Source organism: Mus pahari, chromosome 3 (genome assembly GCF_900095145.1).
Source record: "Mus pahari chromosome 3, PAHARI_EIJ_v1.1, whole genome shotgun sequence".
NCBI lineage: Eukaryota > Metazoa > Chordata > Mammalia > Rodentia > Muridae > Mus > Mus pahari.
The window spans coordinates 28,843,759-28,870,917 of record NC_034592.1 but is presented as its reverse complement, the minus strand read 5'-3'; the positions used below and the strand labels follow the sequence as shown (position 1 = coordinate 28,870,917).

At 36.3% G+C, this 27,159-nt stretch overlaps 1 protein-coding gene across 4 annotated transcripts in view; it reads left to right on the top strand.

The window, feature by feature from the left end:
- Lrp1b (LDL receptor related protein 1B) overlaps positions 1-27,159 on the top strand; it is a 1,962,444-nt gene that overhangs the window by 885,484 nt on the left and 1,049,801 nt on the right. For all 4 annotated transcript variants that reach the window (XM_021192210.2, XM_029535926.1, XM_029535925.1 and 1 more), the window contains exon 6: positions 4,455-4,712. In XM_021192210.2, the coding sequence (XP_021047869.1) occupies positions 4,455-4,712 (258 nt within the window). The remainder of the gene's footprint in view (positions 1-4,454; positions 4,713-27,159) is intronic.

The following is a 27,159-nucleotide window of genomic DNA, read 5'->3' as shown; positions in this document are numbered from 1 at the left end:
TCTCTCTCTCTCTCTCTCTCTCTCTCTCTCTCTCTCTCTCTCTCTCTCTCTCTCTCATCCTGATTGGTTATATACTGGGTCTCTGATAACTGTCCTGCATCTGGTTTCTGGCCAACTGAGCAGTATCAGGCTTAGGCTCTCCTCTGTAGTATGGGACTGAATATGGACCCGTCATTGATTGACCACTGCCATAAATTCTGTACAACCACTACCCTAGGACATCTTGTCATGACAAATTGTATGTCAAAGGTTTTGTTGCTGGGTTAATATCCCAGTCCAACTCTTAGAAGCTGTTCAAGGTTATCCATTCTTAGGCTGAATGACATATATATAGTTTCTAGTTTCTGGCTATCATGAATCAAACTGCTATGAACATAGTTGAGCAGATATCCTAGTCATAGGATGAGGCATTCTTAGGGTATATGCCTACAAGCATTATAGCTGGGTATTGAGGTAGATTGAGTCCAGATTTTCTGAGCAACTGCCTGTTCATATATAAATACCATGTAGTTTTATTTAGTTTTTACTATATATATATTATAAAGCTTAAAGCTAGATATGGTGATACCTCTGGATATTCGGTTATTGTACACAATTGTTTTTAGCTATCCTGACTTTTCATTTTTTTTCTTATAAACCTGAGTAATGCTCTTTCAAGGTCAGTAAAGAATTAGGTTGGAATTTAGATTGGGATTACTTGAATATGTAGATTAGTTTTGGTAGTATGATCATTTTTACTATGCTAATCCTATTGATCCACAATCTCTCCATCTTCTGATATCTTCTTATATTTCTTTCTTCAAAGATGTAAAGATGTTGTCGTACAAGTCATTTACTTGCTTGGTTATACTTACCCCAGGATTCTTTATAATATTTGAGGTTGTGAAAGGTGTTATTCTCCAAATTTCTTTTTCAGCTCATTTATCATTTGTGTATATGAGTGCTATTGAATTTTTTTTTAAATTTAATCTTACATACAGTCAATTCAAGTAAAGGAGTTTATTGTGGTAGAATTTTAGTTGTAAATTTTGTATGTTATATCACCTGCAATACCAATACATCTTCTTATATATTCTTAATCTTCTTCAGTCATTTCGTTTTTCCAATTAGAACTTCAATTACTCTTTAGATATATGTGGAGAAGATGGACAGTCTTATCTTGTTTCTTATTTCAGAGGAATTAATTTGAGTTTATCTCTATTTAACTTGATGTTGGCTATTGGATTTCTGTAAACCACACTTGTTATATTTAAGTATAAACTTTTTTGTTTGTTTGTTTTGTTTTTCGAGACAGGGTTTCTCTGTAAAGCCCTGGCTATCCTGGATCTCACTTTGTAGACCAGGCTGGCCTCAAACTCAGAAATCTGCCTGCCTCTGCCTCCCAAGTGCTGGAATTAAAAGTGTGTATCACCATGCCCAGCTACATATAAACTTTTATAAATAATCTCTCAAAAAATTTTATCATGAAAGGTTGTTGGATATAAATGTGTCTTTTTCAGCATCTATTAGGATAAAGTTTTCTTTTTCTTTCTTTCAGTTTGTTTATAGGAGGGGTGACATTGACTGATTTTCATAGGTTGAACCATTTCTGTATCTCTAGGATGAAACCTACTTGATCATGTTGGATAATCCTTTTGATATGTTCTTGGATTTACTTTGAAATTATTTTATTGAATGTTTTTTCATCTCTGTTCGTGAGGGAAATTTGTCTGTTATTTCCTTTCTTTATTGAGTCTTGGTGGTGTAGGTTGAGGATCAGGGCGATTGTGGCCTCATACAATGATTTTGTCAATGTATCTTCTGTTTCTATTTTTTGGAATAATTTGAGGAATATTGGCATTAGCTCTTCTTTGAAAGAAGACTGCTCTAAAACTCTCTGGCCTTGGCTAGTTTCTAGTTTGGGTACTTTTAATGTTTAATTGTTTATCTGTTCTTGATTTAAATTTGGTGAATCATATCTATCAAGAATATTATCTATTTTCTTAGACTTTCCAATTTTATAGAATAAAAGTTTTTAAAGTATACCTCAAAGATTCTTTGGATTTCTTTGGTGTCTATGGTTATGTCCCCATTTTTGTTTCTGATTTTGTTAGTTCAGATATTCTCTCACTTTGGTTTTGTTATTTTGGATAAGGGTTGGTCTATCTTGTTCATTTTCTCAAAGACCCAATTCTCATTTTCATTGATTCTTTTTATTACTCTCTTTGTTTCTATTTTATTGATTTCAGCCACTAGTTTGATTATTTTCTGCCACCTATTGTTCTTGGGTGTGCTTGCCTCCCTTTGTTCTAGAGATTTCAGGTATGTTAACTTGCTAGTATGAGACCTCTTTAATTATTCTATGTAGCTACTTTGTGCTATGAACTTTCTGCTTAGCACTATTTTCATAGTTGAAGTATATTATGCATTCATTTTCATTGAATTCTTTATTTCTTATTCCTGCCATGACCCAGGAGTCGTGGAGCAAAGAGTTACTCAGATTTGATGAATTTGTAGGCTTTTTGTTGTTTCTATTATTTTGTTTCTGAGTATATGGCCAATGTTGGATAATATTCCATGAGGTGCTAAGAAGAAGGTATATTCTTTTGTAATGAGGAAAATATTCTGTAGATATTTTTAAAGTTTACTTGATTTAAAATATCTGTTAGCTCCAGTAATTTTATTTTGTTTGTTTTTTTGAGACAGGGTTTCTCTGTATAGCCCTGGCTGTCCTGCAACTCACTTTGTAGGCCAGACTGGCCTCAAACTCAGAAATCTGCCTGCCTCTGCCTCCCAAGTGCTGGAATTAGAGGCGCCACCGCCCAGGGAGCTCCAGTAATTTTGACAGGATGGCCACTTACTTGGTTTATGATTTTTTGACTACTCAATCTTTTTCTAGATCATTTTCAAAGACTAAAATGTATTTTATATTCTATGTGTTTCTTTTTAAGTGTCACAGAATGTTTCTAAGGAATACTGCTGTGTAAAAATTCCATTTTATCTGTTTATCTGAGCACTATATTATTCAGCTTTTCTCTTAGATGCTCAAAATAGAACAATTAAGGTATGTTAATAAGTAAATAGGAAACTATATGTTCTATAGCAGTGATAATAAAGAAATACTTGGTAAAAGTTAATGGAGAAAAGGAGACTTCCAGGTTTATAGAATGTAACAGATAGTCTCACCAGAAAACTTATAACCAAGAAAGTTAGGTCTAAAAAAGTTAGTCAGTGTGGGATAAGATGACATTCAAGGAAGGCATCCATTTTTTTCAGTCTCTGTGGTTTATACAAGGATCACCATGGAGTGCAACCTTTCTAGAACAAAGTGACAGTGGGCAACAGCACGGGGGACATGAGGGAACATGTTAATGATATAATGAGAAGACATCTCAGGAAAGTTTTCAAAACCTGTTACTGATCGTGATTTTGTTTTTCATGGAATGAGCTTTTGGTAGATAGAACATAAAGTTAGCATTACCTGGACTGTGTTTTATTGTCAAATTATGGCTAGTATGATGGAAGACACTTAAGAGGAGGCACCATTATAAGGATTGAAAACAGGTAAAATGCCACTGCAGTAAGTCTTTACAGAAATCCTGGCAGCTTATCATAGGATGTGGTAAACCTAATGAGAATTCAATTCCTGATAGGTTTAGAAATTGAGACAAAAAGATTTAGTAGTATATTTCTAGAGTTCATAACAGTCGCTGAAATAAGAAATTCTGAATTCTCTACCACTTCAGCAACAATACTAGTGTGAGCATGAAAGCAAGTTTTGGAAACACTAGTTTACATACAGGGTTTATTACTACCTTTGAGTGTGCCATTAAAACTCTTGACAATTTCATTGGGTTCGTCAAAAACATCAGTCCTAACCTCACCAATTGTTAGTACTGCCTAAAAACATGGTCTTATAGTTTGTGTTAAGATTATGATTAGAACTGCCTGTTTGGATCTTGGGTCTCTAGAGAGTGTGAGAGGTGAAGGTTAAAAGTGAATCTTGCTAGGAGCCCGAGTTTCCTGTGCTCTGCTCCTGACAGTCTATTTCTGACCTTTCACATTCACTTTCTAAATGCATGTCCTTGCTCCCAAGTGAAACTCAGCAACTGTAGAGTAGGTCATTCACATACATCATTGTGGCAAAAACAAAAACAGAATTCACAACACAGAGCTTCCCTTGTTCAACATAGATAAAAGTAAAGGGCATTTCTTTTATAGTCAGACCACACATTATAAATTAGGGTATAATGGAAGCAAGTGCTCATACAAATACATTTTCCCAGAGACTGAAATGATGCATGCAATGAGACTTGTATGTAGTTTATTTTTAAAAGGTTTGCATGCAAGCATTCTTTCTATTCCAATGATATTTTGCAAGTACAGGAGTAGCTTTTAGTTGATAATAAACATTGAAGAAACAAGACATTATCAACCCCTCTTTCTTAACAATTATTTTCTGTGTTTTATTCCAGAACCCACAGATAAGCCACCAATGTTATTAATTTCAAGTCTTGAAACAATTGAGCTCTTCTACATCAATGGAAGTAAAATGACAACCTTAATCTCAGCCAACAGAAATGAAATCCATACTCTAGATTTTATTTATAGTGAAGAATTGATTTGTTGGATTGAATCAAGAGAGTCTTCTAATCAACTCAAATGTGGCCAGATAACAAAAGCAGGAAGATTGACAGATCAAAGGATAATTAACAGTCTTCAATCCTTCCACAGTAAGTATCTCTAGATTGTTCCTCAAGAATTTCCTTTACACACAACATTCTTTTCTTATCTCTCTATTTAGCTTATCTAAAGAGCTTCATGTGTGAATATGAGTGGCTTGAGTACATGTGCTCACATACACAGGTTCAGTAGCTCTTTGTCCCTGAATAGCAAATTGCAATATTTATTGTAATATTTTCTTTCATACTGCCTGGAATGTCACATGGTATGTAATTGACACATTTTGCTAAAATATAGTTCACAATATGAATGCAAAGATGGAATTTAAGTAAAAGAAGAAATCCAGGAAATAATTCTATTATTTATGACTTACTGGCTATCATATTTATTTCAAATACACTGAAATTTATTCGGTTTTCTCCAATTGGAAGAAAAACCTCTGTATTAATTTTAATTGAAGCAAATCAGTACATTTAATTATTTTCTAAAATATCAACTATTGTTTGATTTATTTTGGCTTTTCATGATAATCATTCTTTTCTCTCTGCATAGTATCACAAATTAAAATCATGAGTTTACACAAATATGTACATCACATATACTGTTTCTCTTCTCCATCACTTAAATAGGTAGAAATTTTATATGAATATGCTTAGATAGCATTGAATGAAAAATTTAACATGTACCTAGTTATTTTCTATTCACAGAAAATAATGCCCTCATTAATTTTGCAAGCTAAAAATAAATGAATAAATAGCATAAACATTTAGAAAGAAAAATATTCTAATCTGGAATAAATGTAATTTGCAGGTGAAAGTATTTGGTGATTTGGACAGTCGGCCACACCCAGGCACAACAAAGAATGCTATTTCATGGCATATATCACATATGGCTTCACACAGGAATTGAATTTGAACCAAAGCACAAGCTCTTTGCCTCCTTTTGATTACTTCATCTAATAAAAATGTAAAAATGTATGCGTCTCCAGGAATAGCATAAAGAATGGTCAAATAACCAGGAAAATTTTGCACTATGTAAGACTGCTCCCAAGCCTACTTTAGCTGTCTTTTCTCTACATTTACCATTCCCTAAAAGAATTTATCTTCTTTGTTAATTATTCAATAGACCATTACTTTTAAACCTAAAAAAAAAAAAAAAAAAAAAAAGAATTTTACATCATAATAATTGCAAACATGTCTGTTTAATTTACTGTATTTTCTTTATAAAACTATCAAGATACCTATAAAAACACGGATTACTTTTGCTAAGCCATTTGTGAAATGCTGAGCAGCATCTTAATTTTGAGCTGAAGAAAAGAAATGGATTCTTAATTATTTTATTTGGAGTAAATAATTTTTATGATGTTTGTTTTAAGTCATATAATTATATTGTCACTTTTAATTTTTAAAAAGTGTTTAAGTGTGAAGAAGTAACTTAATAATAGTGGGAACAGAAATGTGGGCATGGTTGCCTGACCTCTTTCATAATTTTACGCTATGAACTTTAGCAACTTGTCATTTCACAGCTGCCATGGAATATGATGTGCTCTGCATTTGCCAGGACAATTTGTGAGTTAGTAATGAAGTTTGAATATTCCCTGCATGTATAATTACATAAAGTCTCTGTCACATCATATAACTTAAAATGATGAAGCAATGAAGTCTAGTTAAATGCATGTCATCATTAATGATTTCAGAGATTACCTTTGTGATTTTTTTCAGCACCATTGTTTTAGGGGATTTTAACTGATCTTATTAGAAAAAAAAAACACTTTCTTTTAGAAAACACTTTTTAAAATATATTTCAATGGGGTCTTTGAAAAACATTAAACAAGACAGATCAAAATGGCTTGGTTTGCAGACTTATATTTCTGTTGTGGGTTCTGTTATAGATTTTGATCACTATAGATTTCAGTTTTGCATATACAACTCATCCCCAAGCTAGCAGAAGATATGGACCATTTCAGATTTATAATAGAATAATTTTAACTCAGATTATAAGAGTGTTATGAAAAATTAAATGGTTAAACAGACTTCAGACAGCTAAACCTTATGCTTGTTTGCTAGTTTGAAAGTGATCTTGTTAGTTTAATGCTAGAAAAAAATGACTCTCCCCCAAATATAGATATGAAGATTTAATGACCATGCTAAATGGTTTTCTATGCCATAGGAAGTTATTATTGCCTTTTATAGACAGAAAATTGAGACTCTGGGAAGCTGGGTAACATCATATAGAAAGTGTGGTCTGCTGGATTGTATTAGGTCAGATTTTACAGCTTTTCCAAATACTTCATTGGATGTCCATTTTGTTTTTCCATTCTAATAAAACAAAATGATCAGTCCCGTAAGAACAGTATCAGTAACCTGGGATGTTTAAAGGTTGTGAATGAGGTGAAAATTGTGAGTTATGAAGATTTGTGTTGTGCAAAAAGTCCGACAAATGCTTTTGGTGTAGCTTCCCTAAGGGTGTTGTCTCTTAACACTTAGAATGTCCTCAAAGCGATATTGTAGGATAATGGAAGAAAGTGGACCATAACATGCAGGAGAAATCATATTGATTAAGGAACACTGGAGACCATAGAGCTTACTTTTCCTTGATTTTATTTTCTCATATTTGTGATACAGCTGATTTCATATTTGACATGCATTCTCTAAAGAATAGATTTGAGAGATAATTTTTGAACTAATTGACCTGCAAATAAACTTGATTTTCAATGAAGTATCTTAACAAAACACATTTGTTGCGGTAATTTTTTTTTTTTAACATTTTCTTGAAGAACACTCTGGTAGAAACACAGATACTGGAATCAAATAAGCTAGTGATCCCATCAGGATACAATAGTCAGAAGTGAATGAAGTAGATTAGGGTAGTTTTTATTTATTTTATCATTAAAGTTATATTGTCGCACATACTTTCACTTTTATGTTGTATGTGATTCTCTAATATTCTGAACATTCTGATGATACTTTGCATACCATAGCATGAACTTGACTCCATCATTTTTTTTTGTAAATATAATTATTTATTTACAGCAAACACTGTCCCTTCCCTGTCCTCTCTCACAGATACCCTCCCTCCAACCCTCCCCTTCTCCTCTGAGAGGTTAGACACCCTGCAGTATCCACCAACCCTGGCGCATCAAGTCTCTTCCAGAATAGGGGCATTCTCTGTCTTGGAGGTCAGACAAGGCAGCCCTGTTAGAGCACAGATAGCACAGTCAGGCTACAGCTTTGGGGAAAGACTCTGCACCTGTTGTTGGGGGCCAAGGTGGAGGCTGAGATGCATATCTCCTATATATATGCCAAGGGTCTCCTTCAAGCTCCTGTGTGTTCTTTGGTTGGTGTCTCAGTCTTTGAGAGCTCCTAGAGTTCCAGGTTAGTTGCTTTGTTGGTCCTCCTGAAGGGTCCTAATCCCATCCAGGGCCTTCAATCCTTGCCCCAACTCTTCCTTAATAGTTTTTGACCTCCATTCAATGTTTGGGAGGCTGGTATCTGCCTCTGTTTTAATTAGCTTCTGAGCAGAGACTCTCAGAGTTCAGTTATGCTTATTTCCTGTCTGCAAGCATAACAGAGTATCATACATAACATTGGATTGATGTTTGGCCATGGGGTGGGTTTCAAGTTGGGCCAATTATTGGTTGTCCATTCCTTCAGTCTCTGCTCCATCTATGTCCTTGCATTATCTATAAGACAGGTCAAATTTGAGTTAAAAGGTTGGTGGGTTAGTTGGTGTCCTTATTCTTCCAGTAGGGGGTCATGCCTGACAAGAGAAGGTGGCCTCTGGAAGCGCCATTTCTTCACTGTTAGGCAGCTTGGATAAGGTCACTCAAATTGACTCCTGGGAACCTCCCTAATAGCAGGTCTGTGGTACATCCTAAAGATTCCCCCCTTCCCTCACCCTCAGCAACTACAGATTTCCAGACATTCTTCTGATCCTCTGAGCATCACTCCTATCTTTCTATACACATGAACCAGCCCCCAATTCTCTTCTCCTACCCCTCTCTGATCTACTTCCCTCCCTTTGCCTCCTATGACTATTTTGTTCATGCTTCTAAGTATGATTCAAGCATCCTTCCTTGGACCTTCTTCATTGCTTAACTTCTTTGGTCTATGTGTCTGTGCATCATGGGTATTCTGTACTTTGGGGACACATATTAGGGAGTACATACCATGCATGTCTGTTGTATCTGGGTTACCTCACTAAGAATATATTCTAGTTCCATTCATTTGTCCACAAAATTCACGATGCCCCCTCCATGTTTTTAATAGCTGAATAATATCCCGTTGTGTCAATGAACCACATTTTCCATATTCATGCTTCAGTTGAGTGATATTTTGGTTTTTTGTAGTTTCTATTACAAATAAAGCTGTGGTAAACATACTAGAGCAAGTGTCCTTGTGGTATGGTGGGAAATCTTCTGGGTATACGCCTAGGAGCTGTATAGCTGAGTATTCAGGTAAAACTATTTCCAATTTTCTAAGGAACGACCATAGTGATTTCCAGAGTATTTGTATAAGTTTTCAATCCAGCCAGCAATGGAAAATGTTCCTCTTTTACCAAATTCTCACCAGCATATGTTGTCATTTAAGTTTCTTATTTTAGCCATTCTGATTTGTATAAGGTGGATCCTCAAAGTCCTTTTGATTTGTTTTTCTTTGATGACTAAGAATGATGAACATTTTTAAGTGCTTCTTGGACATTTGAGATTCCTCTGTTGAAAATTCTTTGTTTAGTTCTGTACTGAACTTTTAATATTGTGTTATTTGGCTTGTTGGAGTTTAACTTTTTGAGTTCTTTATATATTTGTGATATTATCCCTGTGTTGAATGTAGGGTTGGTAAAAATCTTTTCCCAACCTGTAGTTTGCGATTTTATTTTATTGACAATTTCCTTTGCCTTACAGAAGCTTTCAGTTTTATCCATTTATTAATTGTTGATCTTAGAGCCTGAGCAATTAGTGTTTAGGTCAGGAAATTGCCTCCTGTACCAATGTGTTTATGGCTATTTTCCACACTCTCTTTTATGAGATTTTTTTTGTATATGGTTTTATGTTGAAGTCCTTTATCCATTTGGAGTTGACAATTGTGTAGAGTGATAAATATGGATCTATTTTCTTTTTTCTGCATGCAGACATCAGTTAAACCAGTATCATTTGTTGAAGATGTTTTCGTTTTTCCATTGTATGGTTTTGGCTTCTTTGTCAAATTCAAGAGTCCATAAGTGTGTGGGTTTATTTTGGGGTCTTCAATTTCATTCCATTGATCAACATGTCTGTTTCTGAAACAATTCCATTCAGTTTTTATCACTATTGCTCTGTAGGACAGCTTGAGGTCAGGGATAATGATTCCTCCAGAAGTTTTTATTTGTTTGTTTGGTTTTGTTTCTTTGTTTTTGTTTGTTTTGTTTAGAATTGTTTGATTCTCCTGTGGGTTTTTCTTTTTTTATTTCTACATGAAGTTGAGAATGGCTCTAAACATTTGTGTTGTAATTTTGCTGAGGATTGCATTGAATCTGTTTGTTGCTTTTGGTAAGCAATCTACTATGTTAATTCTACTGATCTATGAACATGTGAGATCTTTGCATATTCTGATAACTCCTTCAATTTCTTTCTTCAAAGACTTGAAGTTATTGTCATACAGTTCTTTCTTACTTGGTTAGAGTTACAACAACATATTTTGTATTATTTGTGGCTATTGTGAAGGGTATCCTTTCCCTAATTTCTTTCTCTGCCCCTTTGTCATTTGTATAAAGGAGTACTACTGATTTCTATGAGTTAATTTTGTACCTAATGACTTCTTGTGAGCCATTCTTGGGCTCAGCTTCAATGCACCAGAGTATGCCTGGCTAAAGATAGCATTTTTCAATGCTTCCTGACTTTTAGCTTTGGAGTTAATGCCACACTTCTTTGAACTCTTCTCAAGCCTTGTTTGGTTTTGTTTTTAGCAGAACTTAGGTCTTTTTTTCATGTGCAGATCTGTCTATATGTAGCAAATAAAATCCTGGATGGATTATTCTTTAATTTTTAACAGTTGATTTTGTTCTCTTTTCATCTTAATTTCTTTCATGTAACTCTGATCCATTATCTTTAGAAACTTTGCAAAATACTCTATTTTGTTCATTTGCAATCACAAATTATTGATATTGTTTATAACAGTCAGTTGTACTGGGAGGTGAAGCTTACATATTGAAATATACTAAAAATATTTTACCATTAAATTATATCACATACACACACACACACACACACACACACCCCTATTGAGGTAAGATGTCATAATTTTCCTGGTGTTCACTCTATAGGCAGGACTAGCTTTGGCTTCTTATCTGTCTTCAATCTCCTGAGTAGTTGGGACTAAAGGTGTGTACCTCCAAGCCATACTATATTGCTTGAATTTTCTTTCCCATTGTTACTAGTGAATAGAGATTTTATTGTCCATTCCATTCTTTGAATTTTGAGGAATTAATAAGGATTTCCTTTTATTTAAAACAAATTAATGGAATAGTTTCTCGTTTTTCTTAGAGAAAAACAAGCCCTTACCGTCTGGCTTCTCAGCTGGCACCCTAGCTCCTCAGCTTCTATCTCCCACACAAATCCTGTTATAGGGAAGTAGACTTTGTATTTCCTGTGATGCAGTTTAATCTCTCATTTTATTCAGATTCTTTCTGAATATATTCCAGTTTAGCAGCCCACACTAAACCTGGAATTTATGCTTTGACTTCCTCACCAGAGTTGAAATGCCTTTAGGAATCAGTTCAGGAAACAATATTCTGGTAGAAAGTACAAAATAGTTCATCAATTTCTACCAAAATAGAATGGAAGACATGCTGGAGTTGACCAGCCTTGCATCATATGTTCATATGATTTTTTCAAAAACAGTATTTTCTTTTTGGTTGTTCATGTCTTCCCTAAGGGAGTCCCCAGAAGATGAGTTATGTTTGGCTATTAGCTGTTCAGAATTCATAATACTTTATTAGAATATCATCTGAAGTAATTTTCACACAAGTAGTTAAAGTAAGTGCTTTTATAAAACCAGTGAGCATCTTGTGCAGGAATATTACAGCTCTCTTCCCACAGATTCTATTGGCAATCTTCTGTTTTGCGAGGAAATGCATGATATATTAAGCTTTTTGTGAGTTTTAAAAACCTCTTATTTCCTACTTAGCACATTTACATGAAATCATTAAAAGTGGATTTTTTTTTTCTGATACATGAATTACCATTTAAATGCATGCAAAGCTAATTACCACACTTCCTTCCTGCAGGGATTTGGAGTGTCAGGGTCGAGAATAGACCATTACTGAGATTTCTTTTGTTTTGTTTTGTTTTTTACATGGCTAAAGATGCTGGGTCTAGGAACACTATAGTCCTTTTAGGATACTTCTTTTGATGGTATGTTGAAATTGGCTTTTAAGTAACTTCTTCTGAGAAGCAGTCTGTACAGAGCCATGGAAGGCCTTCCTAAGCCCCTGAATAGAAGAGAAAGAAAATCAAAGCAAAATTAAACTTCTTCCCACTCTGCTTTTCTATAAATTTGCCTTTGTTTTTAGTCCATCTTTGTGACTGTCCGGCTATGGAGACTGTAACTATCATGCTGTTGTTTGGCAACAAGCATCTAAATTATACAAACAGAAACAAGGGGTAGGCCAGACTCCAATGTTTGTAGCCAGTTTTTCTTGGCATTTGATAAAATATATTTTGCACATACAAGATCCAAACATACTCCTATCCAAATTGTGCTAGATGTCATATAAGTCTGCTAAATCCTGATTACTAAGTTTTTTAAATTAGATTCATGTGTTTGTTGTTCCATCCATAAGCTTTATTATAAGCGTTGTTCAAAACATTGGGTTCCATATGTGTATTTGGTTATGTACCTTGACCATACAAATTATTTCAACATTTAAAACAACAACAAAAACAAAACACACAAATAAACAAAACAAAATCAACTTGCTTCCAAACATGAGATCTGACATAGAGTGGTTTATATACATTATAGTTTTCCATTGGAGAAAATTGGTTTTCCCTTCCCCAGCATATAAATAAGTGACGGTTCAGTTGTTAACCTTTACCCACATGGCTAGGGTTTGATTCTTTGAAAATAGATCAAAATAAAGTATAAGACAACGCAAAAACTATCAAGTAGAAGTTGGACAAGACAAAACAATAGTAGAAAAAGAACCCAAGAGAAATCACAAGGGTCAGAGTATATTGATTCATACACTCAGTAGTCTCATAAAAAATAATAAATTGGAAGTTAAAATATCAATTCAGAGGACCAAGTGTGGCTCTTTGAAAGCTCCATGCACCATGTGTAAGTCTCTTTGAGCTCATCTCAGCTTTGACCGTGTTGATGTATAGGGCCTTGTATTATTGGCATTCTATCCCCTCTACTTTTTGTGCTGCCTCCTGTTCCTTGGGGTTTACTTAGCTCAGAGAGGAGGGGTTTAATAGATACAACCATTTAGGGCTGATAATTTCAAGTTCTATAATTCTCTGTGTATTGACTGTCTACAGATCTCTAAATTTGTTCCAATCTGCTACAGGAGGAAGCTTCTCTGATGATGGTTGAACAAGATAAAACCAACCAAACAAACAAAACTATCAAGTAGAAGTTGGTTAAGGCAAAACAGTAGTAGAAAACTGATCTATGTGGACTCATTTTATCACGATATTTTTTTATATTTTCTTTTAAACAAGTATGTATGATTTGTCTTTTTCTTATGTGCCTTCAATATTTAGTCTCAGGTTCTTAGTCAACCCAGCAGTTTCACACGGGTGCCTTCTCATAGAGTCTGCCTTAAGTCAGATCAGATATTGGCTAATTACTTCCACAAGCTTTGTTCCACTGTATCTGTAGCATAGCTAACAGGTAATTCACCATTGAAGATGAAGAATTTGTGGCTGGTTTGGTGTTTATATTTCTCTTTTTATAGCATGCAGAGTTCCTCTCTGTATTAAAGATGCTAGAAAATTGGGATGAAGGCTCTAGGTAGTCATGACCTTGATATTTCCAACTTCAGTAAGTTATGGGAGTTGTTGTCAATGTCCCTCCTTGTCCTTTTTTTTTTTTTTTTTAGATTGATTTATTTATTATATGTAAGTACACTGTAGCTGTCTTCAGACATCCCAGAAGAGGGCATCAGATATCATTATGGATGGTTGTGAGCCACCATGTGGTTTCTGGGATTTGAACTCTGAACCTTCAGAAGAGCAGTCAGTGCTCTTACCCGCTGAGCCATCTCTCCAGCCACCTCCTTGTCTTTTTTGATAACTTTAGGTTGAAATTCGATTTTATTCGATATTAGGATGGCTACTCCAGCTTGTTTCTTGGGACCATTTGCTTAGAAAATTGTTTTCAAGCCTTTTACTCTGAGGTAGTCTATCTTTGTCCCTGAGGTGGGTTTCCTGTATCCAGCAAAATGTTGGGTCCTGTTTACATAACCAATCTATTAGTCTATGTCTTTTTATTCAGGAATTGAGTATTAAGAGATATTATTAAGAGATATTAAATTAAGAGATATTAAAGAAAACTAATTGTTGCTTCCTGTTATTTTTGTTGTTAGAGTTTGGATTCTGTTCACGTGGCTTTCTTCTTTTAGGTTTGTTGAAAAATTACTTTCTTGCTTTTTCTAGGGTGTAATTTCTGTCCTTGTATTGGTGTTTTGCCTTTACGATCCATTGAAGGGCTGGATTCGTGGAAAGATATTATGTAAATTTGGGTTTGTCATGGAATATTTCAGTTTCTCTATCTATGATAACTGAGAGTTTTGCTGGACATAGTAGCCTGGGCTGGCATTTGTGTTCGCTTAGGGTCTGTATAACATCTGTCCAGGATCTTCTGGCTTTCATAGTCTCTGGTGAGAAGTCTGGTGTAATTCTAATAGGTCTGCCTTTATATGTTACTTGACCTTTTTCCCTTACTGTTTTTAATATTCTTTCTTTGTTTTGTGCATTTAATGTTTTAATTTTTATGTGATGGGAGGAATTTCTTTTCAGGTCCAAACTATTTGGAGTTCTGTAGGCTTCTTATATGTTCATGGGTGCCTATTTCTTTAGGTTAGGGAAGTTTTCTTCTATAATTTTTGTTGATAATATTTACTGGCCGTTTAAGGTGGAAATCTTCCTTCTCATCTATACCTATTTTGCTTAGGTTTGGTCTTCTCATTGTGTCCTGGATTTCCTGGATGTTTTCGGTTAGGATCTTTCTGCACTTTGCATTTTCTTTTATTGCTTTGTCAATGTTTTCTATGGAATCTTCAGCACCTGAGATTCTCTCTTCCATCTCTTGTATCCTCTCAGTGATGCTTACATATACAGCTCCTGATTTCTTTCCTAGTTTTTCTTTCTCCAGGATTTTCTCCCTTTGTGATTTCTTTATTGTTTCTATTTCCATTTTTAGATCCTGGATGGTTTTGTACAATTCCTTCACTAGTTTGGCTACATCTTCCTCTAATTCTTTAAGGGATTAATGTGTTTCCTCTTTAAAGGATTCTACCTGTTTCACTGTATTCTCCTGTATTTCTTTAAGGGATTTATTTACTTTCTCTTAAAATTCTCTTCCAGTTTCATGAGATATAATTTTTAAACCTGAATCTGTCTTTTCTGGTGTGTTGGGGTATCCAGGACTTGCTGTAGTGGGAGTACTGGGTTCTTTTGATGGTTTCTGCTGGTAAGTTTCTTGCATCTGCTTTTTGCCACCTGGTAATCTCTGGTGTTAGATGTTCTTGCTGTCTCTGGCTGGAGCTTGTTCCTCCTTTGAGTCTGTAAGTATGTGTCTGCACCCCCTGGAGGCATGCTGTCCCATGGCAAGACCAGTGCATAGAGAGCTGTGGAACAGCCCTACCTCCAGGTGCAGATTTAGACCCATAGGACCCTGTCCCAGCTTTCTGCTCCTTCTGTAACATGTGTGCTCCTGAGTGCTCCTGCCTTAGAGAGTCCCAGCCATTTTGTTTCACAGCTCAATAATACTGCACTGTGTTAATATATGAGATTTTTTTAACCATTCTTCTGTTGTGCTTCATCTAGATTGTTTCCAATTTCTAGATATTATGAAGAGAAAAACAGGGAATAAGTTTGAACAAGTCTCTCTGCAGTGGAATGAAACGTCCTTTTCAGTTAATACCTGAATCTTGAGGTTGATTGATTCCCATCTTCCTGAAGAAACCCCACAGTGATTTTCACAGTGACTGTATAACATTGCACGCCCATTACTCTACATTCTTGCCAGCACTGGTTGTCACTTGTTTTGTTTTACTTAGCCATTCAGACAGGGAGAAGATGAAATATACTTTTGATTTGCAGTTCCTAGAAGACTAAGTATGTTGTACATTTCATTTATTATTATTATTATTATTATTATTATTATTATTATTATTATTATCATTATCATCATCATCATCATATTTTTTATTTGTCAAAGAATTATTTTTTTAACAATCCAGACTTTATTGCCTTCCCAGTCCATACTTTGGACTGTTCCACATCCACACCTTCCCTCCCCGCCTCCATCTCCAAGAGGATGTCCTCATTCCACTGCCATCCTATTAGACTTCCCCATTTCCTGGGGTCCCAAGTCTCTTGAGGGTTAGGTGCATCTTATCTGACTAAGTCCAGACCCAGCAGAAGTGTTCCTCAGTTGCTTGAGTTTCCTCTTTTGAGAGTTTTCAGTGTTGTTTTATTGATATCTATTTTCTTGAGTTTACATATATTTTAGATATCTCATTCTTTTAGATGTTTAGTTGTTAAAATATTTTTCCATTATGTTAAGGTCTTTAATCCCGTTGGAATTGGGCTTTCTGTAAGGTGATAAGTCTATATCTGTTAAATTTAGGTAGCCATGGGTGTGTGATTTATCTTTGGGTCTTCAATTTGATTCCATTAATCAATATATATGTTTTTGGGCCAGTAACATACAGTTAAGTTATTACTATAACTTCATAGTACATCTTAAAATCAGGTATCATGATACCTCCAGTCGTGCTTTTTTATCATTTAGTAATGTTTAAACTATCCTGTTTTGTGTTTTTTGTTTTTACTTGTATGTATGTTCGTGTGTGTGTGTGTGTGTGTGTGTGTGTGTGTGTTTATGTGCAGATGAAAATTTTCTTTTAAAGTTCTATGAATAAATGTGTTGGAATTTTGAAGGGAATGTATATAATCTGTAGATTGATGTTTATTTTTAAATTAATTTATTTTTATTCTTTAATCCTGTTTTTTACAGTCCAGATGTCATCCCGTTCCTGGTCTGTCCCTAGACTGCTCCCCATCTCATACCTCTTCCTCCACCACCCAGATTCCACGAGGATGTCCCAATCCCCCCAACCACACCCCACCAGACCTCCCAACTCTCTGGGGCCACAAAGCTCTGAAAGTTTGGTGCATCTTCTCTCACTGAAGCCAGACTAGGCAGTCCTCTGCTGTGTATAAATCAGGAACACCATATTTACTATGTTAATTCTACCTATCAATGAGTATGCGAGATCTTTCCATCTTCTGATTTCTTCTTCAATTACTTTAACTTTTATCCTACAAGTCTTTTACTTGCTTGTTTAGAGGTCTTCAAATGTATTTTATAGTATTTAAGGTTATTATAAATGATGTTATTCTCCTTCTCAGACCTTTTCTCTTTTGTATACTGACTTAACAAATTAATTTTGTATACAGCTACCTTGCTGAAAGTTTTCCTCAGCTGTAAGAATTCTCTGGTAGAATTTTTAGGATAGTTTATGTATACTATCATATCAAGTGCAAATAAAGATACTTTGAGTTTTTCCTTTCCAATTTTTATTCCCTTAATATTTTTCAGCTTTCTTATTGCTTTAGCTAAGACTTTAAGTACTATATGGAATAAGTATGCAGAGAGTGTACAACCTTGTCCTATTCCTAATTTTTCAGAATTGCTTTGGGATTCTCTTACTTAATTTGATGTTGGCTATCTGCTTACAGTAAACTGTATTTTATTATGGTGATGTATGTCTCTGGTATCACTACTGTATCCAGGAATTTTATCATGAAGTGGTGTTGGATTGTCAAGACTTGTCTCCAGCTAATGCTGTGGTACTGTGATTTTTTTTTTCTTTTAATTTGTTTTATGATGGACTACATTCATTTGTTTTTATATACTAAATAATCTGTCATCTCTACAATAAGACCTAGCTGAACATGATGCGTAAACATTTTGATGTATTTAGTTTCTGTTTGAAAGTGGTTATTTTGTTGTTTTATTGTTGGTTGGTTTTTGTTTGCAGTTGTTGTTGTTGAGTACTTTTTCATACATGTTTGTAAAGAAAATTGGTCTGTAATTCTTTGTTGTTGTTTTGGGGTTATGTGGATTGGGTATCAAGGTGACTGAGGACTCATAAAATGAATTGGTAAAGGTTCCTTCAGCTTCTGTTTCATGGCACAATGTAAAGTGTATTGGCAATACCTCTTCTTCAAAGGTCTGGTAGAATTCTCCAGTAAAACAAACTGGCCAGACCATGGGCTCCACAGTCAGACCCATAACAACCAGAGAAAGCTAGACTCCAATATGCTCTGAATGGCCCAGGATCACAGAAGAGGCCAGAACATCTGCCCCAACACCTGGAGTAACTGGGTGCCCCAGGATCCAGGGACAAAAGAACTCCCACACAGGCAGTAGCATAGTTTCCTTCAAGTCTGAATCTGTACTCTGAAGAGAGGTTGGGTGCTGGCTCTGTACCTACTCTTACAACATGCAGAGGAAGCCCGATTCCCAGGTGCTCTGAAATGCCCCTGATCACAGGATCACAGAGGAGGTCTCACACACCCAAGAGCTCTGGATCTCTGACATACTCAAGAGCACAGCTGGGACCACAACATCTTTCCCAACACCCAGTGTAACTAGTTCCCACAGGAACTAGGGAAACACAAAACCAGTCAGAGGCACTGGTTACTTACAGGTTGCACCTGTGCTTAGAGCAAACCCAGAGTTCTCCCTACCCATTGACCCTTGCAACACCCAGAGAAAACTTTAATCCCAGAAGCTCTGATGCACAGGATCTCAGGATTTCAGGATGCCAGAGGCAGCTTGACTCATAGGAACTCTGACACACCCAAGATCAGAAGATCAAAGGATCCCAGAATCACAGGATCACAGCTACTGCTGGACTCTGAAACAACCAGTCAGAAACTGGGTAAGATCAAAAACTCAGGTGATAGCAGATATTGGAGAGTAGATCTAGGAAAAGGATCATTCCTCCATTGCTGGTGGAATTGAAATCTTGTAGTACCACTCTGGAAATCAGTCTGGTGGTTCCTCAGAAAATTGGACATAGTACTATCTGAGGACCCAACTATACCATTCCTGAGCATATACCAAGAAGATGCACCAACATATAACAAGGACACATGCTCGAGTATGTTCATAGCAACCTTATTTATAATAGCCAGAAGCTGGAAATAACTGAGATGTCCATCAACAGAGGAATGGATACAAAAATGTGGTACATTTACACAATGGAGTCCTATTCAGCTATTAAAATCAATGAATTCATGAAATTCTTAGGCAAATGGATGGAAATAGAAAATATCATCCTGAGTGTGGTAACTCAGTCTCAAAAGAACACATGGTATGTACTCACTGATAAGTGGGTATTAGCCTCAAAGCTAATTCACAGATTACATGAAGCTCAAGAAGAAGGAAGACCAAAATATAGATGCCTCAATCCTTCTCAGAAGGGGGAACAAAATACTCACAGGAAAAAATATGGAGATAAAGTATGGAGCAGAGTCTGAAGGAAAGGCCATCCAGAGACTGCCAAACCATCCCATATAGGGTTGCCAAACCAAGATGCTATTGCAGATGCTGGGAAGTGCTTGCTGAAGGGAGATTGATATATCTGTCTGCTGAGAGGATCTGCCAGAGAGACTGACAAATACAGAGATGAGTGCTCACAGCCAACCTTTGGATTGAGCACAGTTTCCCCAATGTGGGAGTTAAAGGACTGAAGGAGATGAAGGAGTTTGCAAGCCCATTGGAAGAACAATAATGTCAACCAACAGACCCCAACCCCCCCACCCCCACCCACACCTCCATTCCAGACCTCCCAGGGACTAAACCACCAACCAAAGAGTGCTCATAATGGGACCCATGGTTCTAGCCACACATATAGCAGAGGATGTCCTTGTCTGGCATCAATGGGAGGAGAGGCCCTTGATCTTGTGATTGCTGGATGCCCCCGTGTAGGGGAATGCCAGGGCAGGGTTCGTGGGATTGGGTGAGTGGGTGGTGGAACTCCTCCATAGAAGCAGGGAGAGGGAGAGGGGATAAGGAGTTTCCAGAGGGGAAACTGGGAAGGGGAATAATACTTGAATTGTAAATAAGGAAAATATTCAATTACAAAATAGACCATAGTAAAAAAAACAAAACAAAACAAAAAATTCCTGACCATGGACTTTCTTATTGGGGGGACTTTTAATGATTGTTTCTATTTCAGTTCTATTTAACTTTATTACATAATCTTGTTTTATCTTTGGTAAGTGATAGATATCCAGAAAATTATCCAATTCTTTTAACTTTTCTAATTTAATGGAATACAAGATTTAACATATGGTATTCTTAGTGACTGCATTTATGTTTCTACTTTGATTTTTGCTTTTGATAGTTTGGATATTCTCTGTCATGCTTTCAGTTAATTTGTATAAGGATTTTTAGAATCTTATTAATTTTTCTCAAAGATTCACCTCTTTTTTCTCTATTGATTATATTTTTTGTGTTCAATTTTTTTATTTGTTTCTTGCTGATTTCATTTCTGAGATTGATTATTTCCTGCCATCTACTCCTCTTTAGAATGTTATTGTTGTTATTGTTGGTGTTGGTGTTGCTGTTATATCCTTTTAGAGATTTCATGTATGCTATTAAGTTGTTAGCATGAGATTTCTGAAAATGTTTTATGTAGGCACTTAGTGCTATTGCATTTTTCCTTAGGGCAGACTTCATTAGATCTGCAGTACATTCATTTTAATTCTAGTCTAGAAAAACGTTGAGTTTTTGTTTGTTTGTTTTGTTTTGTTTTGTTTTTTTAATTCTACCTTGACCAGAGAGTTGTTTAGTTTCCACAATTTTGTAAACTTTCTGTTGTTTCTTTAGTTGCTGATATCCAGTTTTCATCCTTGATGGTCTTGAATGATTTCCATTGTACTTCTATATATAGTGTTTTACAGACTTCTTTAAAAGACTTATTCTTTTTCTCTTTAAGGACCTCTATCCTATTCATAAAGGCTGCTTTTACTTGTGCTTCACATATGTTGGAATACATAGGGCCTGCTATAGTGGGGTTTCTGGGCTTTAGTGAAGTCAAACTGCTGTGTTTGTTACTATTTGTGTTTTTATATTGCTATCTCAGCATCTTGGATTGGAAAGTATGTAAATCTAGGTGCTATGTCTGGTCTTGTTTTTGTAAGCTGGGCATTTTGTTCCTTTGTTTCTGTTTCCTTTCTGGTTCTTTGGAGAGTGTGGTGGCTGTGTACTTCCTGTACAAAAATCTGCTGGAGTCTTGATCTGTACGGTTACTGAACTTGTTGATGCTGTTTCCTCTTGGGAGACTTGCTTCCAGAACAGCTTCAGGGAAGGCTGCTGACCCCAGATGTCATTGGTTTGTTAGCCTTGGATACTGATATATTCAGGATTTTATTTAAGCCTGAACTTTCTCAACATACAAAGACCGGGCAACAAATGTCACAGCTAGCTTTCTTAACTACTTTCTCAATTTTTTCGGACCCCAAAAGGAAGTCCTATACCCCAAATCATTAGGAAGCAATTTCAAGAAGACTTTCATCCCAATTCCTTAAGATGGGTGGATGGTTTTGGTCATTTTATGAGTTATGGGTATATTATCATTTAAGGGGGTGGTTATAAATAGTTATTGTCTTGGACAGGGAGGAAACAAATTAGTCTATGCCTTTTAGACTTAGGGGCTTCTCTCTTTTCTTTCCTTTTCTCTATCCTTCTTTCTTTCTTTGATAAAAAGGGAAGATGGTTGAAAAGAAAAGGAGAGGGTAATGTAGAAATACCATATAGGAATAGAGGGAAAAAGGGGAGATTATTGTATCTACTCTTCAACTTAGACCTATTGCTATTCTCAAATCAGATTACTTTTGCTTGCTTTGATATAGATTGTTGTATATTGATACAGGTTTAAGGTTACATTTATGCAAATCTTTGTATATTGATGCAAAGTTTAAGGCTAAGTAAGAGAGAGGCAAGGAGGGTATTTTAACAGGAGCATGGTCCCCTAAGGGTGGGGCAAAGAGTGACAAGAGGACACAGCAGAAGATTGCTACACAGCTGAGAACGCAACTATGCAATTGGACTTGGATAAGTCTAGGAGAAGGAGGCAAAGATTGTAAGTTAGCTTTCCTGTTGTGCTAGGTAGAGGGATCTGTGAATTCCCAGGAAGTGCCTGCTGGAGGTGGAGCTTAGGATAAAAGAATGGAAGGGTAGATAAACAGAATCCACTGGAGACTGGGAGACCAGAGGAGGGAGTCTTCAGCAGGCATTTTGTTACAGAGCTGTGTATGAGATTGGGGTTGGGGGCGTGATTTAGAGGAGAAGAAGAAAAAAGTGACTATCTGAATATTTCCTATCTGCTTCCATAGCCATGCTGTGAGTGCATTGTTTTAAAGGCTGAATAGCAACTTTAGAGTTCTATTGTCTCCTCAGTTGTTCCATCTTTCTACCACTTTTGTGGATAATCACATGAAAGTTGTGTATATGTATAAGATTCCTATAAGTAATGTTTATTCTAGCTTTTCTTTCTGAATGATTCAACTATTCACAATATGAACAGAGGATTCAAAGACTGCAGTTCAGGGTGTCTAATCCAGTACCATTGTAAGTATAAAATCTTATAGTAATTATAACTGTGATCATGAATTGAACATATTAAAATTGATTTAGCAAAGGGACAAGTTTGAAGTATGTTTTGTAGGAGAGGAGAATACACAAAATACAGTCTGAAACTAATTTGGAAATGTAGTTGGTATTGAGCAATTTGTAGTTAAGTGTTGGAAAACTGCACAATGACAGCAGCAGAAATGATAGAGAGCTTAACAGCAAAATGGTGGCATTGCAATGTTGGATAAGGACATATATTATGTTTAGTATTCATTCTTAAATTGACCAGGTCTCTAGAAGTAAAATTTTATAGGGAAACATTACTATCTAAGCCCCTCATAAAACTTAGAAGGTTTTCATTTTGTATCTGTTCCATTTGGGCTGATTCCATGTTTTGTTTAAAAAATTAGAAATGGTTTTGAGAAACACATATATAAATACTGCATCTAAATCCTTCTTTCATTACTTCCAACTTCTCCTATGTCCCCTAACTCTTTTTCAAATTCTTGGACATAAATACGTATGTGTGTGTGTGTGTGTGTGTGTGTGTGTGTGTGTGTGTATGCACATATATGTATGGAGGACATATATATAACCATATATATATGGTTATATATGTGTCCCACATCCACTCTGCCACAGGGCTCTGGCTACTTGTGGAGGTAGGATGCAGGAGTTTTGACTGTGCTTACCTACACCCATGTTGGCGCTGGGTGGGTACCCGGCTTTGTGACCGACCGCTCCAGGTGTGGGGTAGCGTAGCCTGAGGTCCCTGGGTCTGCTGGAGCTGGTGTGGGGTTCCTGTGGCCTGATCAGAGGCCAGTCCTGTCAGGTTCTCAGACCCTTGGGCACCCAGATGCTGCTGGGTGCTGTGGAGGAGCTGAGCACAGAGTGGGGACCTGCAGACTGGATCTAACCCAGGGCCAAAGGAAAAGGGCATGGGGAGAGGTTCAGCTGGGTCCAGCAGGGAGGACAGAGTCCTCGGATTGCTAGATGGATAGCTTGGCTTGATGGAGGGAGTGGTTGGGAGTGCTGAAAGGCTTTCTGCAGGAGAGGCAAAGCCTTCTCTATTGCTCCCCACAGCGGATCTTGATGAAAAGAGACAATCCAGGGTTTTAAGACATTTATAGTAAAACTGTGCCCCCCTTTCTCAGGGCTGGCCTGAGGTTAAATACCTTTTTTAGGGAGGTGTGTCTGGGAAGGGGCGTTTATTGGCTAAGCCTCCAGACCTTTAGGTACCTCATTAAAATGGAGATGCATTTTGAGGCTACAGGTCCTCTACCTGTGGAGGGGCTTAGGGCATTGCTTTTATGTGACTGATGGCCACAAATCTATGGAGAGCTGTGGCCTCGGGCCAGGAGCCTGGCAACCAGGAGCATGACAAAACTCCTACCATGCCTTGCAGGATTATCCCTGGCGGGGTCACTGGGGTTTCAAGCCTTAGCTCAACCAGAAACCAGGCTGCCTTTCAGGGTCCTTCATTTATACATACACACATGCTGAGTATTTAGTCTTGCTTATATGTGTTTAGTGCTGAGTATTTAGTCTTGCTTGTATGTGTTTAGTGCTGACATCTTGGAATTTGAATAATTTATTGGCACCTCATCCCTAGAAAATAGTGATTCTCTTTCTCTTATCAACCATAAATTAATGAATTGTCTATAGCTCTTCTTCTGGGATGAAGTCTTGTAAAGATTCCATCATCCACATTTCCATAACAATTCTATTTTTACAGATAGTTTCTGTTTTACAGTGCTAGTTTTGGGAATATCTAGTGACAAATTAATCAATCAACATTCTGGCAGATAGTCTCCTGAGAGTGTGATGAGCATGAAATAACTCCTCAAACATGATAATACTTTAGCAAGCAATGCACATAAAACTCCTAAAATTGAATACTTATTGTGTTTTGAATGTGTGGGTAAATCACTTACAAAAATGTTTCCATTTTATTCAGACAGTATTTGTCCTTATAATTTAATGATTTTATAGTTTGAATGTTAAGTGTCTCACAAAATCATTTGTTTCAATATTAGGGATCCAGCTGGTGAGGGTCTTTTCAGAGATGGAGCAACCTTGACAAGGTGGGCTAGGAATTTAGCATGGCCTTATTCTAGGCTAGGTCTTTTCATGCTTACTGATCTACTGAAGTAGATACCTGTACCCAGAGTTCTTATTGCCATGGATTGAGTACCTGCAACCACACCTTCCCTTTAAACTACATTCCCTTAAACCATGAGCCAAAAGGAACTCCCTTAAATTTCTTCTGTCATGTATTTGGCTACAGTAACAAGAAAAATTAACAGTTACAGCAAATTAGTGTTGATAATTGATGTAATTGCAGTGATAAGCATGACTATATGGTTCATAAGGTTTGAGAAATGAATTGTGAGAAGAAATTCTAAATGTTTGAGTGCAATGCTAAAGAAGTCTTAAGTTGCTATAGACAGGTTAGTGGACGTGGCTGGTAGAAGTGTGAATTATCAGAATACCAACAGAAGTGCAGTTAGAAAAAAATTGTTTAGAAGGCTTCAGAGGCGACTGAATAAATACTTAGTACACATATACAAATTATTCTTAACAGTAGTTTAAAATAAGCAATTACAGTGTTATGTTAATGTTTACATTAAAATAATCATTTCCAGAAAACCATATAAAAGTTGATTAAGTAAGTGTTATTATTTGTATTAAGTACTTTGTGCTTTTGCCTAATAAAGGAAAACTGATGGGAGGAAACAATCTTTTGGGCTCATGGCTCATGGGGAAATAATCTGTCATGACCAGAGAGGCATGGCAGCTGGGGTTTTATGTGTCTGCAGAAGCTTGCACTACAGTTTGCTACACTGTAGTGACAAAGACCTCAACTCAGAATCTGGTTACATGCAACTGTCTATCCCCCTGCTCAATGACCAACTTCCTCCAATGCAGTCAACTTTGCATGGACTATTTCCACATATAAATTTGAAGAAATATTTCATATTGGAACAAAGAATTTTCCTTCCTGATTCACATATCTATAATAATCTCATAATGCAATCACTCCAGTTACAAATGTTCCTACATTCTTAACAATCAAAAACACTTTTCAAAAGTTCAGAACCTTTTCTGATATGCATATGCCTCTCTAAACTGTGACACCCCTGTCAAAATGAGTTTCATAGCTGCAGTGCACAATGTCACAGAATAAACACTCCCATTCAATAAACACCTCCATCCATCAGGGAAGATTGGAAGGACAATGAAAAGGTGAACTTCTACAAGCCTGAAAGCCACCACAGCACACACCCTATGGAACACATAGGCCTTTGTGGTGGTTTCATCTGCATTTCAGTGGTCTAGGTAGTCCCAGAAGCTTAAGGACCAATCTTCCACGTTCTTTGATAGGCATCCAATGCTGTTTGTTCTCAAAATTCTGTGATGACTAATGGGAATGAGATGTTACCTTTAAATTTAAAGAACAGCCCACACGTGAGACATACGTGTTCACACTGAATATTGGGCTCTAGAGAACATTGCTTAGATACTTTTTTGTGGTTGCTGTTGTTTAGTTTACTTTAGTTTGCTTACTTATTTTGTTTTGCTTTTTTATTTTGTTTTTGAACATTGATATTGGCCTCTATGACTACCTACTTCTGCACTCTACATGCACTCTACATGGTGGATAATGCTAGGTTTCCAAAATTGTTAGAGGACAAAACACAGAATTAACAATGAGATCCCCGATATGAACACCAAAGCAAAAACCAACTATATGAGCCAATATATAAGAGCCGTCATTGAACTATCCTAGAAGCAATACATGATAATGAATATGCTGGCTCTGAATAGTCTGGAAATTAGAGATTGGACACAAATGGAATCTAAGAATCAGAGAAGCTGAGAGATTCAGCAGTTTCTGTGGCTATCACTGTAGCTTGTCATAGTGACAAGGAAGCTAGGCAGTGATCACAGAAACACTTCTTGTAACAAGTATTATATGTTCTACAGGCATTCTTACCAGCTGAAAAGCAGTAATATGGATAGGAACTCACATTGGCTAGCAAATTTCTAAATCCACATAAATTAGCATTCCACAACTAGGCCTCAAGTTGGTGTGAAAAGAGTGTTTTAAGCAGCTTTAAAGAGCAACCAAAAGTAGCATCAGTAATTGTTAATAAACATTATATCAATTTTTCTTGATAGAAATTCTTTTCAGCCCAGATTATTTACATTAAGTACAGCAAAACCAGGTTAGGGAGTTATCACTTTAATTTTTCTCATCCTAACCATCCTTTTTGTTTACTAACATGTTCTCCAGAGAAAAGGTTTGTATGTATTTATGTATGGATATTTGTATGTATGTATGTATGTATGTATGTATGTATGTATGCATATATATATGTGTGTGTGTGTGTGTGTGTGTGTGTGTGTGTGTGTGTGTGTTCTGGGTGTATGTATTTGTGTGGTATATGTATGCATATATATCATATGTGTATGGGAATATTTGTGTGTAGGGATATATGTACATGTGTTCATGTGTGTGTGCTAAGAATTCATTTTTTACTATTTACATCCTATCATAACATGATTTCACTATTTCACATTTACCTAAATGTCATCAAGGGTGTTTTTTTATTATTATTATTGTTTTTATACCACT